Raw genomic sequence first — 16,074 nt, forward strand, 5'->3', positions numbered from 1 at the left:
ATGGGAGCTAGAGAAACTGTAGCCCAGTTCTTTCCTGTGCCAACAAGGTGAGGTGACAGGTCAATGACAGCTTCCATGAGCTTCAAAGCCTGTGCCCTAAGCGTGACCCTGCACACACTTTGGGACTGCAAACAAACATTTAAGTTTCCAAGAAGGCTGTGAAGTTCTCTTTTTTAAGGGGGATTTCAGTTTATCAGCATTAAAAAATATAAGTACAAGCCTTCAGAGGTTTCTCTGAATCTGAAACAGCAGCTTTGTAAAGTACCATTTTATTCCTGTTGACCATTTAAAGCCAAAAGCCTGAATTGCTTTAACTACCCTGAGATTTGAGTCATGTTTTCTAAACAGTGTTTTTAACCACGTATCAGTAAGGGGTTTGATTTCTACTCAGGGGTACATGTGAGCCCCAGGGATAATGCTGGGCCATTGTTCTCATGTCCTTTTCAGAAATATTCCATTTAGAACATATGTCAATATGATGCTACAACTGGGGACAAAATAGCTTTGTGTTTGGGAGGCTCCAGCTGATCTGTAATGATCCAGTGTTAGGGAAACACAAAAATCATTGATCTAAATGGACCAATATTAGTAAACAGAATGATTTAAAAGCTCTTTCAATTCAGGTAAAAATGTCTTAGACCAGGAAGCAGCTGTATCCTGACCCTGATTGTGAGAATTATTGGCAAGCTGCAGGGTTTTAAGAATAGTCATTGAGAAAATTTGGGTTTTAGCAGTTTCAAGTCCAGAATTTCAAGCTCTGCTGGATCTTGACCCCAGAGTTCTATGCCCCTTATGGGCGCAGAGAAACCAGAATAAATTTGGAGAAGTGTAGTAACTCAAGAGCAAGGAAAGTGTGGATATGATTTGAGTTGAAAAGAAAGAGTAGGGTTAGAGCTGGGCATTCTAAGAGAAATTTAATGACAGTAGAAAACAAGATTACAGCAAATGGGCTATAATATGAAAATTAAAATAAGCTCGAGGTAATAAGACTGGTACTTTCTTTCACTGATTTTCTAAAGCCTTACACAAATAAGTGCAATTATATAGAATTAGACATGTCAGGTGGAAAAATGACTATCGAAACAGAATATTTTAAAAATCATTATGAGAGTAGTTTGTACAACTCCATAAAGTACATTTGAATTTTTAGATGAAACAATTAATGTTCTACAAAATTATAACTTTGCAAAATGGATCCTACTGGAGAAGGATTAAATGGACCAATTATCAGAGAAGAAATAGAGACGAATTTAATCCTCTCCCCCTAAAAAAAAAAAAAAAAAACACCCAGATAAGATGGTTTCACATGGAAATTCTTTCAAACATTTAAAGATCAAGTAATCTCCATAATATGTAACCTACTCTAGTGTACAGAAAAAGAAGGAAAACTTTCATATCCTCTCAATGAAATGATTACAATGTAAAGCTCAAAAGCAAAAATTATTACAAAAACAGGATAAATCTTACTTATTAAAACTGATAAAAAGTTAAAGTGTAAGTGATATAACCTAACAGCCCATTAAAAAATATTACACTCTGAATAAGTGAAATTTATTTCAGAAAGATAAAGCATTGCTCTGCAGGGAAATTTATCAATAAAATTAAGCTAAGGAGAAAAAACAGAAGATCATCTCAATAGAAAAAGAAAGAATAATTGACAAATTCAATATCCACTCATGTTAAAAACAGCCAGCATATTCCTTAATGGGAAAACACAAGAGACTTTCTAACTAAAATCAGAAACAAGGATGTCTACTGTCTTTACTATTCTTTACCTTTATAGTAGAGGCATCAGCCAATGAAAAAAGATAAGAGAAAACAAATAGACACATAAAAATTTGAAAGGAAGGTATATCTGTTAATCAATGATATAATTGTACATCTGGAACATTCAAAATAATGAATTGAAAAAACACTAAAATAATAAGGAGTTTTGGCAAGGCATTGGGTAATAAAACCAATATGAAGAAGTCAAGAATCTTCGTAAAACAGGAAAACAATAATAGGCAGAAAGTAACAGATGAATCCCTTACAAAAGCAAATGAAAAAATAAAATACTTCATAGAAAACCCATGAAGTCATCCTGAAAGCCACAGTAGATGTCTTGACCACATGGAAGACATATGTTTGGGGATAAGAAAATTTAATATTGTAAAGATGTTGAGAAAAGAGGAACAATGAGAAAGGGATAACTTTTTCAGATATTAAACATTTTATGAATAATCATATTTAAACTGGTGCTGCATGAAGAGACAGTCAGACTATGGGAACAGAGAAGAATAATCTAGGAATACACTCAACTGGGTATGAAATTTTACTTCGTATCAAAAGTAGTACCTTAAATCAGTGATGAGAAGATGAATTTGTACATAAGTTATATTTGGATAACAATAAAAATATGGTTGAATCACTTTTCATAACACATTTTTGGTAAATTCCAGGTAAGCTAGATATTTAAACATAAAATTAAAACCATGTAAGTAGCCAAAGAACACACGAGTGAATTGCTGCCATTCAGAATTTGATTTCCCCTCCCCCAAACACCAACAGCAAAAATAAAAATCTTTTGGGTGGGATAAATATCACAAGCAAAGTAAAGAGACAAATGAGGGAAAGTATTTGCAACTTAAATAGCAAAGTTTTAATATCCCAAAGACATGAAGAACTTCTAAAAATAGGGGGAATAACCCATTTTAAAAATTGAACAAGACGTGAACTTTCCATTCACACACAAAAAGGAATACAAATAACCTTTAGCCATATGAAAAGACACTTGACCTTGATCAGTAAAAGAAACACAGGCTAAAACAGTATAGGATATGACTTCTAACTATCAAATATGCAGAAAGCCAAATGTTTGACAGTCTTCTCTATAGGTAAGCACAATCTCAATGTTTAGTTGAGACGTCTTCAGATTTATATTGAATTATTCATGAAAAAAATATTATGATGCTCTGGAATTTGCTTCAAAGTAATCTGATAAAGGGAGAGTTTTGTAAACATGAAACAAAATTGGCCATGTACTGGTAATTTAGAAGCTGGGCAGTCAGTATATGGCGGTACACTACTCTTCTCTCAAACTTTGTATATGTTTGGAAGTTCTCATAAGAAAAAGTAAAAGGGAAATTCATACAGTTTCAAAAGATACCACAAAATTAAGCTAAAGGGAAAAATGTTACCTTACAGAAAAAAAATAATTTTAGAGAAATAAAAGTATTCATTGGTTTAGAAGTGTGCTTAGTTTGTGAGAATAATGATATATCAATGGAGGAAAAAAACAATTTAAGGCTGACCTGTGTTAGAATTTTTGCCCTTTATTTTTAGTGTGCATGAGCTCAATGAATTCTTGGTTTCTCTCTGTTATATTATATCCCTTGACCATAGGATGAAACAAAATGAACACAGTTTTTGAAAATAGATTTGATTGCTCCAGGAGACACAGTGACCCCTGTCAACTTAAGTAAAAGTTGTTCAGTTAAGTTGATGTTGATTTTTGTTTGCAATTTGGTTTGAATCTTCCATATAGGTTCACATCCATTAATTCTAAATAGCCCTTAGAAATATGGAAGTAAAAATTATCTTTAATAAACCTTGCTAAAAGAACAAAATGTTATAGAATACACTACAGAGAATGTTTGTTTGTTTTTAATTTACACCCCTTCTCCTTCAGCTTCCTTCCTTCCAGAAAATGCCTTCTGTTGTACTGATGCAAGGCTGAGGGTCCCTAGAGTACCCCAGCCATCCATAATTTAACTCTACTGTCCTGGACATGCATGTGGTTATAGGAAGCTGTATTTCAAGGTCAGTTAATGAGAACCACCTTCAGGCTATCATTCAGATAATGAAGAGCTTGCTCGGAGAGTCCCAGACCTCAAATGCTCTTACTGCAGCCCAACACAAACCCATCAAATAAAGATAAATGAGAAAATATTCAACAGCTGTCCGTTTTATGCTTGCTAGTTTTATTTTATTGAAACCATCTACACTGAATGCAAGGCAATATCAGTGATATTTTATTTGTCTACCATTTTAAGCTTTCCGAAGTACCTTAAGAATATTGTTGGTTTTTATGAATTTAATAAGTTCAGATCACAAGGTCGTAGCTTGTCAGGATGTTCTTAAAGTGGTTATTTATGGAACCAGCTAAGTTTGCATGGGTCTGTCTGTCTGTGTCGTAGTCATCCACACATATCTGTAGCATTGGTTAAGCTCCTTGCTAGAGAAGTCAGAGTCTTATCCGCAGAACCATGCAAGCATCATGCAAAACAGAATGTGCCAGTGGGTGTTAGATGGACAAATGGGTGCTCTCCTGGAGCAGCCCTGTGCTCTGAGCTCTGAACTCTTCAGCAGACAAGTTTATGTATCCTCTGCCAACGCAAATCTCACTTTCAAAAATTATAATTCCTTTGTCCTTTCCCTCTTCCCAGGTTATTTGAAACTGTTCCTCTAAAGATATTCTGTTTTGAGGAAGTTTTTATACTCTTGTGCAACTTAAAATAGAAAAATAAGCGCAGGAAGCCAGACATGGAAATTAACAAGGTCATTATTTCATCTAAATATTCACTTTATAGGTGAGGAAGGAAGGAGAATCCATGTTCTGAACTTGGAGAGACACTATTTCCACCACTATTCAAAGATAACTATTGTTAATCATCACACTGGTGTGGCTCTGAGAAGCTTAAATAGATTTACACACTAACAAATATGTATTGGCCCTCTCCCAGGTGGCAGTAGTGGTGAAGAACCCACCTGCCAATACAGGAGACTTAAAAGGACCCAGGTTTGATCCCTGGGTCGGGAAGATCCCCTGGAGAAGGAAATGGCAACCCATTCCAGTATTCCTGTCTGGGAAATTCCATGGACAGAGGGGCCTGGCGGGCTACAGTCCATGGGGCCGTGAAGGCAGACAGGACTGAAGTGACTTAGTGTGCACACACATGTGTATTGAGCTCCTCCTACATACCAACCACCGCACTGGACTCTGTGGTTCTAGCAGTGGTCGAGGAGAGTGAATTCCTGAGCTAACAGAATTGGTGTTGAGCAAGAATGAAACATCAGAGGGTCAAAAGAGAGAGAGAAAGAACAAACGGGCAACCTCATTTGAGATAGTCTGACCACGAAAATCATGTTCCCAGAGAAAGTCCCTCTCCCCCATAAACTGAAAATATTTCTACTTTCTACCTTTGTAACTCACTTGCCATTCCAAATCATGAACAGCAGTCTTGGGGTTTCCGCTATTAGAAACTGTCACCCCATAAATTATGTAACTTCCCTACACACGATTTCTCATCTGTAAATTAAAGGCTATGCACGTGTGCTCAGGCGCTTCACTTGTGTCCAACTCTACAACCCCATGGGCTGTAGCCCACCAGGCTCCTCTGTCCATGGGATTCTCCAGGCAAGAGCACTGGAGTGGGTTGCCATGCCCTTCTCCGGGGGATCTTCCCAACCCAGGGACTGAACCTTCGTCTCCTATGTCTCCTGCATTGCACTGCATTGCACTTTACTGGGGAAGCCCCAACTAAAGGCTAGACCACGTAATTACTTAGATTTCCTTTTACCTTTAAGATGCTTCATTGAACAGAGCCTCATGGGTGTTTTGAACTCTATCCCCTACTCCTCCCAGCCTCTCACTGTCCCACGAAAGGCTCTGAGGAAGACGCTGCTATTTCTGTGTCTAAAAGACCTTGTGGCTCTTGTGGTGTAGTCTGTGACACAGAGATAATGTAGGGAGGAGTCAGACCCATTTCCTGAAGCACGACAATCTTCTGGCTTTTTCTTCCCTTTTAGATTCATAGAACTACAAATACTTTCAGTCATCGTGCAGAAATAAACAATACTGCTAAACTTGTCAGCTTTTTGATCCTTCCCAGATCTTTTTATTTTTTTAGCCCAGTTTTTGGAAAAAGAAAGCTTATCAAGGCTTTTATTTTCCTTTGCAGTGTTATATTTGCTGCGCCAAGGATAGATTATTGAAATAAAATCATATATTTTAGGACTCAGGAAATCACATAATTGTAAAAGAGGAACCAAACTAAATACAAAAGAACTAAAAAAAAAAAATACAAGCTGAATGTAAAACAATTATATGTATATATGTATGAAGCGAGGGCTTCCCTGGTGGTTCAGATGGTAAAGAATCTGCCTGCAATGAGGCAGAGCTGGTTTCGATCCCTAGGTTGGAAAGATCCCCTGGAGAAGGGAACGGCTACCCACTGCAGTAAAAACTGACTCATAAAATTTATTTTTAAAAGAAACGTGGAGGCAAGCTATCTTATACCCAGCTCACTATGTCAGTTTCTTTAATAGTCTATTGAAGACACTGGATAAATTGTTTCCACGGTGCCAAGTTTCCCATTCATTTCAGGTGGAATTTATGCTCAGTGCCACAAAATCTCCACCTTCTTTCGCTTAAAGAAAAGATTCTGTGTGGGCTGCAGTAGAACTGATCCACGTTAGCTAGGGGCGTTGACTCTGAATAAGCATGTGATTGGGAGGCAACCCCAGGCCGTCTATGCACTGCAGATTGGCGTCAGGGCAGAAGTACATGGTAGGTCAGGTAGCTGGCAAGGAGCGATAGTCCCATTCTGTAAGTGGCAATTAATATGGTCCTGAATCTCCTCTCATACCTCATTCCTCCCTATGCTGTAAGGTTAAATGCAAGTCCTTCTTCTTCCACAAAAGCTTCTCTGACATTTGCAGTCCATGAAAACTACCGTTTTGTTGGAACTAAAAAGCACAACTGTTTGACTCATTTATCAACTAATCATGTTCCACCACGTAAAATTATATTGTATTGTCTTGCATCTTTGTTCAACTTCTAAGTGTGTGCATGCCATGTCAAAAGTTAGATTACAGAGTAATTTGTAATTAATTTTTGTAATTTTATACAGTATAGTTTGTGACACAGAGATAATGTAGGGAGGAGTCAGACCCATTTCCTGAAGCATGACAGTCTTCTGGCTTTTTCTTCCCTTTTAGATTCATAGAACTACAAATACTGTCAGTCATTGTGCAGGAATAAACAATACTGCTAAACTTGTCAGCTTTTTGATCCTTCCCAGATCTTTGTTTTTAGCCCAGTTCTTGGAAAAAGAAGGCTTTTCAAGGCTTTTATTTTTCTTTGCAGTGTTATATTTGCTGTGCCAAGGATAGATTATTGAAATAAAATCATGTATTTTAGAACTCAGAAAATCACATAATTGTAAAAGAATTTTATAACTTTTGTCTTTGGACCTGATACTATATGTTGAAGACATTTAACTAGATTTGCTCAAGGTTTAACCTTTTGTGACACTGTCACCAATAATATTGTGAAAAACATAGTAGACTTTAAGCAAAATTTTAAGATGTGCTGATGTATCTTCTTGACTCTGTTTTCATTTTTCCAGGAAACCACAGTATCCCTCAACTTTATCTTGTATTTAGGTAACCAGTAGCTTCAATTTCTTCCCTCTGATTATCAAGGTTTGTGTCTGGGGAAAATTTTGCTTTAATTACTTAACTATCTAAGAATATTTTAATTTAATCTGTTTTTTTCCCCAAGAGAATTAACAGTTTTATCCCATTCTACTAGTCAGGCAGACTTTATCACCCTTGGAGGAGCTTCGCATGAGCAAGTTTGGAAGGGAAAGAGAGAATAAGATAGAGTGATGGTGGTGGTGAGAACCTTAAATGGGGCGGGGGGACTATACAACTTTGGCATCAATCTCCTCTAGCAACACATTTTTCTGAAAGGCTAGGAGCAGCAATATCTTCAACCAAAAAGTACTGATAAGACATTTAGTACCATCCAATGCAGAACTAGTCACTGCTACACAGTCCATCAGGGCAGACATTTTCTAAGAATTTCACATCAATAGTGGAGATACCTGGATCAGGGAAGGCTGGCTGTGGATGGTTGCTAGGCACCTCTTCCTGAGCAGAGATTATACTTTCTATAGATATTACAAAAGGAAAAGAGTACATTCGTAGTCAGCAAGCATCCACCCTGAGAGTCTCACTCAGTGTAGAAAGGATGATGTTATAAGAGGAAAGCTTTAGTGCAGAAATATAAATCGGCAGCTCTCAAAGTACCTGTACTCAAAAACCATTCACTAATTAAAGAATAGATATCCACCACCCATAATACGTTTATTAGGATTTAGCATCAGTAGAGTTCAAATTTTAGAAAATTCTGGTGTAAAAACATTGTAAATCTTCCAAATGATGTAATAATTCTGGCTGGCTAACTACATGATAATGTTTTTTTCATCATTATTTATCCAAAGGCTTGAAACCTTTTAGTTTTACCATGTGCTAAAATGACAATATAAAATTTTTTAAGTTTTGTTTAAATTGCATCATTTTCTTACTTATAGAAAAGTGATTAGAAGTATGTAGCAATTTTTACGGAATAGCCTGTTGTTGACATTTGATTTGGATCACCTCAGAACTCCTGAAGAGTACAGTGTTTTCTGAACTGTAGAAGTGGAGGAATATTCCTCCCTATCACCTAATAGAAGAGAATGTTTCTAATCCAGGGACATCTTCATAAGCCTTTCTCTACATAGAATATGACAAATCCATTTCTATAACGCAGATCCGTTGTACCAAATGGCAAATCATTTTGCTACCCTGGAGAGCAGACACTGCACCAAGTGTTTGGTGGATGGTGGTGTAATTCAGAAGCATGTAGTAGGAGTTTTCGTGTCACCACTGTATTTAACATTAACCCTTGGCATCTAGCGCCTGTGATTATTGTAACAACGGAAGAAATGAAGACTGAGACAGTTGTTTAGGGCAATGAGAGAAATGGCAAGAGATATTCCTTCAGGGGAAATGTTAGCAGAATTACCATAGTTATGCCTCTGAATAGCTCTTCCTCTTTTTCCAAGGCCTAGAAAATATTCAGCAGATTTGCCAAACACAGCAGATTTGCCATTGAAGAACAGAGGGTTCAGTATTTCAAAACAGAAGATTTTAATACATGGCTATTGAAATGATTTCAAATCAATGTTTTTAAAGGTTGTCATTTCGTTGTTAAATTTTTTAATTAAAGAGAGAATATTTTGTATTCACATAACAGAAAGTTCATCCTGCAGGATTAGATGCACAATATTCCCCTAGGTTTTTGTCTTCCATTACTCATATATAATTTCAGCCTCCCTCTACACACCTGCATCGTCTTGGGCATACTTCTCTGCTCCCTGTGACTCATCTTCCTAGCACCATACTCCTGATCCGAAGGGACACTGGTTTAAAAAAAAAAAAAAAAAGCTGTAACTCTTTAAGTTCTACTATTGCCTTGACAATGGCCATCCATGGTGGGTATCACATAGCTTTTTGCTCCATATTACCTGACATGAGAGCTTCCCTGGTGGTTCAAATGGTAAAGAATCTGCTTGCAATGCAGGAGACCCAGGTTCGATCCCTGGGTTGGGAAGATCCCTTGGAGAAGGGAGTGGCAACCCACCCCAGCATTCTTGCCTGGAGAATTCCATGGACAGAGGAGCCTGGTACAGTCTATGGGGTCGCAAAAAGCCGGACACGACTGAGCAGCTAACCCTTTCACCTGACGTGACGTAAGAAGATAGGCACTAAGTGAAATCATGGGAGAGTTCTTAGTTCTGAGGCTGCTCTGAACTAGTTAACTCAGAATTTCACAGAATAGAGGCATTTCAATCTTATAACTTTAAAAGTTAAATTTACATTGTTTTGAAGGAAGCCAAAGGAAAACAGTGTTCATCATAAATGCTTATTTTTCCTTCAACACAGGCCCACCATCACGACCATCACTATGACCGATGGGGACTACGATTATCTGATCAAACTCCTGGCCCTTGGAGATTCAGGGGTAGGGAAGACAACATTTCTTTATCGATACACAGACAACAAATTCAATCCCAAGTTCATCACGACAGTAGGGATAGACTTTCGGGAAAAACGTGTGGTAAGTTTTTAACCATACTGTTAACCGGTTGCTGATCCTCCTATATATAAAATAAGAATTAAGAAAATATGTTTATTGCATTGCAAGGTGTCTTTTATCACATGAAATTCATAACCTGTCACTTTGATCCAATTTGAATATTATATTTCACTGTCTCAACTCTAAATAACGTTTTGCTTAGAAAAAATCCAGTGGCACTTGTCTCCAGAAGCACAGAGTGCAACTAAAATAAATTATTTATGGGTTTATATAGTGTTTTCTATGAATTCTTAAGGAATCTTTCAAAACAGGAATTCGTTATCTAAAACCATCAACTCTTGATCTAAGTTTCTCAATAAAAGCAAAGTGTTCATTTCCCTGTGCTTAAGAAAGAGGTTAAAAGGATGATTGGCAAATAGCTGGAACATGAGCTCTGTGAGTCCCTGCTGCCTTTTTATTTTTGTGTAGACTCAGCCATCAATCACTAGCTTCTTATGAACAGAATGTGAGACCAACCCATGCTATTTTTCAAGATAAGAGAGTTAAAGTGAGAATCACAACCACTTCCTTCCCCTGTGCTAGACGCTAATGACAGGAGTAAGGATATTGTGACATGTGAGACGTGGAGCATAGGCACAGAAGCGGAGCCAGAGTCGCTGCCGCCCAAGGTGATCTTGAGCGCCAAGATGGCGGCGGCTCCGGTTCATGGCTGCAAATCCCCTGGTACCTCTAAGGCCGATTCGCTTTGCTCTATTTGTCGTCTTAGAAACTAATCCAACGTTTTAAAGCAACTGTACGCCAATAAAATCTTTCTTAAAAAATAAATTCACTCATTCCTCAAGAATTGGGGAGGAAAAAAAAAAAACAAAAACAAAGAAAATGAGGATTGAGAAGTTAAATCATGATTTCTTAGAATGTCCTGTCCCTTATCTGAAACTTATCAATATTGTAGTCTTAGCAAATTTGCTCCCAATCCCTCCAGGGTATTTCTGGGCCTTCTCCCCTCCCATATGTCTGCACAGATGTAGGTATAAGTCCGTGCAAAGTTTTCCCTTTAAAATATTTTATTTTCACTAAACCATAAGTAAGGGAGCTAGATAATATTACAATTATTATACTTGGTTTAAATTAAGAACTCAAAAGGCCATCACCTATAAAATTTAAACTTTTCTAAAAAGAGCCTTTGAAGAAATGGGTAAAAAGGGAAGACTTGGAATAGCCTGTGTAAACTTACTGAGCAATCCTGTGTGCATTTTGTGGCTGTCTTTTTGAAAGTCCCAATCCACAGTAGAAGATACTCAAATACTTGTAAAATATTTTACTGTTTTAAAAATTCCTTCAAATGTGTTATTTCACTTAAGTTTGCAGTAACTCTGTAAAATAGGAGATTATGGGTCTCAATTTGCCAGTAAGAAAGTAAAAATCTATGAAGTTAAATGAAGAGTTGATATTCGAACCTAGAACTTGGGTCCTTAGTCGACTGTTTGCTGCTTCCTTGAGGAAATGACAGAAGGTGTCTAATTTAAGTTTGCAGGATGCATAAATTGTGTTGAAAACCATACTTGACATTTAAAAGTGAGAGTATATGTGATAACTTCTAGGAGAAAAAAAGCAAATATTTATTCTCCACTGTGAACTTTGACTATAATAATTGAGAAAAAATACGCAGAGTGAACCCAGGGAATTTGAATGCTGACGAAATCAAAGCAGCATAAACTAATGACATTTGTATTCTTTCAGGTTTACAACACACAGGGACCAAATGGGTCAACAGGGAAAGCATTTAAGGTGCATCTTCAGCTTTGGGACACTGCAGGACAAGAGCGGTAATAGTGAATTATTTTGTTTCTAGCTACAAATAGCTTAGAAAAATTTACTTTAATGTCAATGTGTGTTTGTACAGTGTATGTGTGTGTGTGTGTGTGTGTGTGTGTGTGTGTTAAGTTGCTTTAGTCATGTCCGACTCTTTGTGACCCTGTGGACTGTAGCAGACCAGGCTCCTCTGACTATGAGATTCTCCAGCCAGGAATATTGGAGTGGGTTGCTGTTTCCTCGGGTAGGGGCTCTTCCCAACCCAGGGATCGAACCCATGTCTCTTATGTCTCCTGCACTGGCAGATGAATTCTTTACCACTAGTGCCATCTGGGAAGTGGTATTGTATGTGCCACTTTAGTACGACTACTGTATGTGAACTTGAAAAATGTAAGGAAATGCAGCTCTCCTCCTGGTTTCAGAATAGACATCTGTATCAACAAATAAAAATAAATTATCTGTAGTGAATTAACCATAACTAGCAATTGTGCATTTGGTGCAGATTGCAAAAATCAAATTTTCAGAAATCCTTGTGAAAATTCTTATGCACTGTCTTTGTACTTTGTGATCATTAAAAAAAAAAAAATCCAGAATTTAATTGAACTGGGGTGGGAAATTAACATTGTTACAAGTGCTACTTGAAGAGTGAGTTGAAGGAAAGGGTGTTAATATATTTTTCATCTCTTTCTGTGTTCACACAGCCACGCATCCTGTACCATTTGACTGACTTTACTATGATTTCGGTCACACCATCACCCTCCAGTTGGACTTTCAATAGGCCTGGCTCACATTACACGTGCCTGGTGGGGCTTTTCCAAACTCCCCAGCTGAAACAAACTCCCTCTTTCTTGAACTCTTGCAATGTCTATTCTTCCATGCCTTGGGAGGCTGCATGCATGCTAAGTCGCTTCAGTCATGTCCAACTCTTGGCGACCCTATGGACTGTAGCCCACCAGGCTTCTCTGTTCATGGGATTCTCCAGGCAAGAGTCCTGGAATGGACTGCCATCCACTGCAATCCAGAGGATTTTCCCTGCCCAGGGATGGAACCCAGTCTCCTGTGTCTCTTGCATTGGCAGGTGGGTTCTTTTCCACTAGTGCCACCCGGGAAGCCCATCCATGCTTTAAGTTACTTTAACTAAATAAGTTAATTAATTAAATACCACCTTGTAATAAGACTTCCCTGGTGGCTCAGTGATAAAAATTTGCCTGCCAATGCAGGAGACATGGGTTCGATACCTGGGTCAGAAAGATTCCCCTGGAAAAGGAAGTAGCAAACCACTCCAGTATTCTTGCCTGGGAAAACCCGTGGGCAAAGGAGCCTGGCAGACAACAGTCCATGGGATCGCAAGAGAGTTGGACACGACTTAGTGATTGAACAACAACATCTTGTGATAAGGCGCGTCTTTTATTTTTGTCTCTAACGGCTGTTCTTCAATCCACTTGTGGCCTTCTCACCCCAACACAATTGTGAGCTTCATAAGAACAGAGACCATGATTGTTTTCTCAGCCTTGTCTCTGGTGCAGCAACCCAGACAAGAGACACACGGTAGACGGCAGTGTTGATTGTTTAGAGCTGGTGCTGCTATGCCATGATTTGAAGAAAATACATTTCTTTGAGATCCAAGCTTTCAAAGCACAGAAGACCCCAAGCTAGTGCAGCTTTTCAATATTAGATGAAACAAAAATTGGCAATAGGTTGTCAGAGAAGATACATAGAAGGCACGTACCTCCAAATTCTGCATCACATGTCTCGCAATGTTTATGCTTGTAAACACTTCAGTCTTTGAAATGAGTCCAAAACATTCTCACTTTCAGTGAGTGTAAACGCCAGGAGAGGTGCCGGGCCCTCTCTGTGAGCTCTTTTGACTGTGAATTCCATTTACACGCATCCTTCAACGCGGCTGGTTCCTCTGAAGTCTTTCCTCACAGGAATCTCTGTTCATATGTCAGTTTTGTTGTCACAAAGATGTATGTTTTATAGACCAATTTAATTCATTTTTGAAGAAGTAATATGAGAAAATGTGGTTCCCATATGTCTTCGCACACGATATGTCAGCCTAGTGTGATGGCAGGCTTCTCTCATCTGTCCCCTTAAGACAGCTGCTCTAGGAGAGAAATGGAAATACTAGGGATTGTCTTAGTAACACCAAGGTTATTCATCCCTTGAGAATTTTGCGTTCTGTATATTAAAGTGTAGCTAAGCAACAAGATAAACAATGCCTCACACCTCAAGCCTGTGCCCGAGGACGTCTGGCACTGTAACCCATGTAAGACAGTGGTTATTGATAAAAGTCACATTATGGGAAGGAGGAGAAAGATTATACCCCTTATGTAAACTAAAAGGATGCAGGGCACAGACTTAGTTCTCTCTTAGTTCTCAAGCTATCACGTGCCCCTGGGATCTGTTTATTCATGGGGTCCTGGCATTCCACATTCTGGGGACAGAATGAGGTTGGCGGGTGGAGCTAGAAATAAAGAAGATTGCTCATGGAGTAAACCCTGGAAAGGCTTCCCTGGTGGCGCAGTGGTGAAGAATCTGCCTGCCAGTGTGGGAGACACAGGAGACATGGGTTCGATCCCTGGGTCGGGAATATCCCCTGGAGGAGGAAATGGCAGCCCACCCCAGTGTTCTTGTCTGGGAAATCCCATGGACAGAGGCGCTTGGTGGGCTAGTCCATGGGGTCACAAAGAATTGGACAGGACTGAGCGACTAAGCACGGGCACAAAGCCCTGGAAACTCCGGGGGCTCACAAGGGTCCTGGGGTTAAGTGATCCAGGGTATGAGCCTGGCTCAGAGCAGAAGTGTCCTGTCCCTGTTGCTATGGATGCAAAAGTGTTTGCTCCGATGCAGTCTATCCAACAAGCATGTTTTAAAGTAGCTGTCATGGGCTGTGGTAATGAGAGGGGAGTAAGGCACAGTAGGTTGTCCTCAGAAGAGAAACACACACACACACACACACACACACACACACACTTAAAGAGAGGCCAGAGAACAGACTATTGTGGCTGACTTGGCCACACTCTTGTGGTTTGAGCAGGAGATAGTTTTGTGAGTACAGATAGTCCCCAAAGAGAGAGAAACAACCATTCAATAAAAGGACTATAATCTTGGAGCTTCTAGTGACTGGTAGGGACAAATCCACAAGGATAAAATTGAGTAAGATTTTTGGTATTTCATAATCATCATGATTATATCCTACTCAAGAATCTTATTTTGGAAATAGGCTTAACTAAAATATCTCTTTTCTGTGTCTCCATATTAATAGTATTGTTTCTATTGAAGTCATTTAACTCCTTAATAATTTCATATCCTTTGCTATTTTCTGTCTTTGTTTCTTTCCCTAAATCTGGCAAACACTTAATCATCAAAAAAATATTTCAGAGTCATGAAAACGTAATGAATAGCGAGTTACAAACACAGCTTCTTTTCTCTTGGAGGTGCCTATCTAGGGTGGAATCTGGACAAATCAACAATTGCAATAAAGCTTCAGGCTAGTAACAGGAAAACAAAGAGTGGCTGGGGGCTGTCCGGTACACCAGGAGGAGTCCATAACCCAGATGGCAGTATTGGAAAGTCTAAAGAAGTGATACTTATATATATAAATATATATATTCATACACAATGTATGGGTGAATCTTTTCCTGGCTAAGGGGGTAGGAGGTAAAGGAAGCCTGCAGGCAAGGTCACCCACAGGAATAACAGCATGAGTGAAAGCCCAGGGGAGAGAGTGAACTTTCTAAGAACTTACAGAAGCTCAGCATGCCTGTGGGTAGTCAGGAGATAAAGCTGGATAGAGGAGCAAGGGTCAGTTCATGCAGAGCCTTGGCGGATTATTGAAAAGTTCAGTCATTATCTTTAGAGCCAGGTATCATCATCTAACATTTTTTAGCAGAGGATTTATAGAATCAGTAGGAAGAAATCTGGGAACAAGAGGACCCAAACAACACTGGAGACAGGAAGCCTGTTGAGAACGCTGCCGAAATTATCCTGGTGGAAGATAATGGCCTCGAAACTAGAGTAGTGGCAGGGTACGTGGAGAGAAATGAGAGGGTCAGGAGATATTTGTTGATTGCTTGTATATAATAGGTGAAGGAGAAGGAGGCTGTGGCACCCAAAGAGGATGGTGATGCCATAGATAGAAAAATCATAGAGAGGGTGAGTTTGCTTTCAAACATGTGAAGTTGCTGGTACCTTAGTTTCCTCCAAGTGGAAATATCCAACAAGTAATTGGGCATACAAGTAGCAAGGCAGAAAAGATCTAGACCTATAAACTTGGGGTTCAACATATACACCAGGATAACTGAACCAGCAAAGTAGACGAAATAACCCAGTGAATGTACGTAGAGGAT

The 16,074-nt window shown here is 38.9% G+C and overlaps 1 protein-coding gene across 5 annotated transcripts in view; it reads left to right on the forward strand.

Annotated features, from left to right (window-relative positions):
* Window positions 1-16,074, forward strand: part of RAB27B (RAB27B, member RAS oncogene family) — a 210,661-nt gene that overhangs the window by 183,894 nt on the left and 10,693 nt on the right. For 4 of the 5 annotated variants that reach the window (XM_069569231.1, XM_069569230.1, XM_069569228.1 and 1 more), the window contains 2 exons: window positions 9,757-9,931; window positions 11,651-11,736. In XM_069569231.1, coding sequence (XP_069425332.1) covers window positions 9,779-9,931; window positions 11,651-11,736 — 239 coding nt within the window. In that variant the 5' untranslated portion in view covers window positions 9,757-9,778. Of the gene's footprint in view, window positions 1-7,391; window positions 7,468-9,756; window positions 9,932-11,650; window positions 11,737-16,074 lie in introns of those variants that run through there. The other variant, XM_069569229.1, reaches the window with a different exon arrangement.

Source organism: Ovis canadensis, chromosome 23 (assembly GCF_042477335.2).
Source record: "Ovis canadensis isolate MfBH-ARS-UI-01 breed Bighorn chromosome 23, ARS-UI_OviCan_v2, whole genome shotgun sequence".
Classification (NCBI taxonomy): domain Eukaryota; kingdom Metazoa; phylum Chordata; class Mammalia; order Artiodactyla; family Bovidae; genus Ovis; species Ovis canadensis.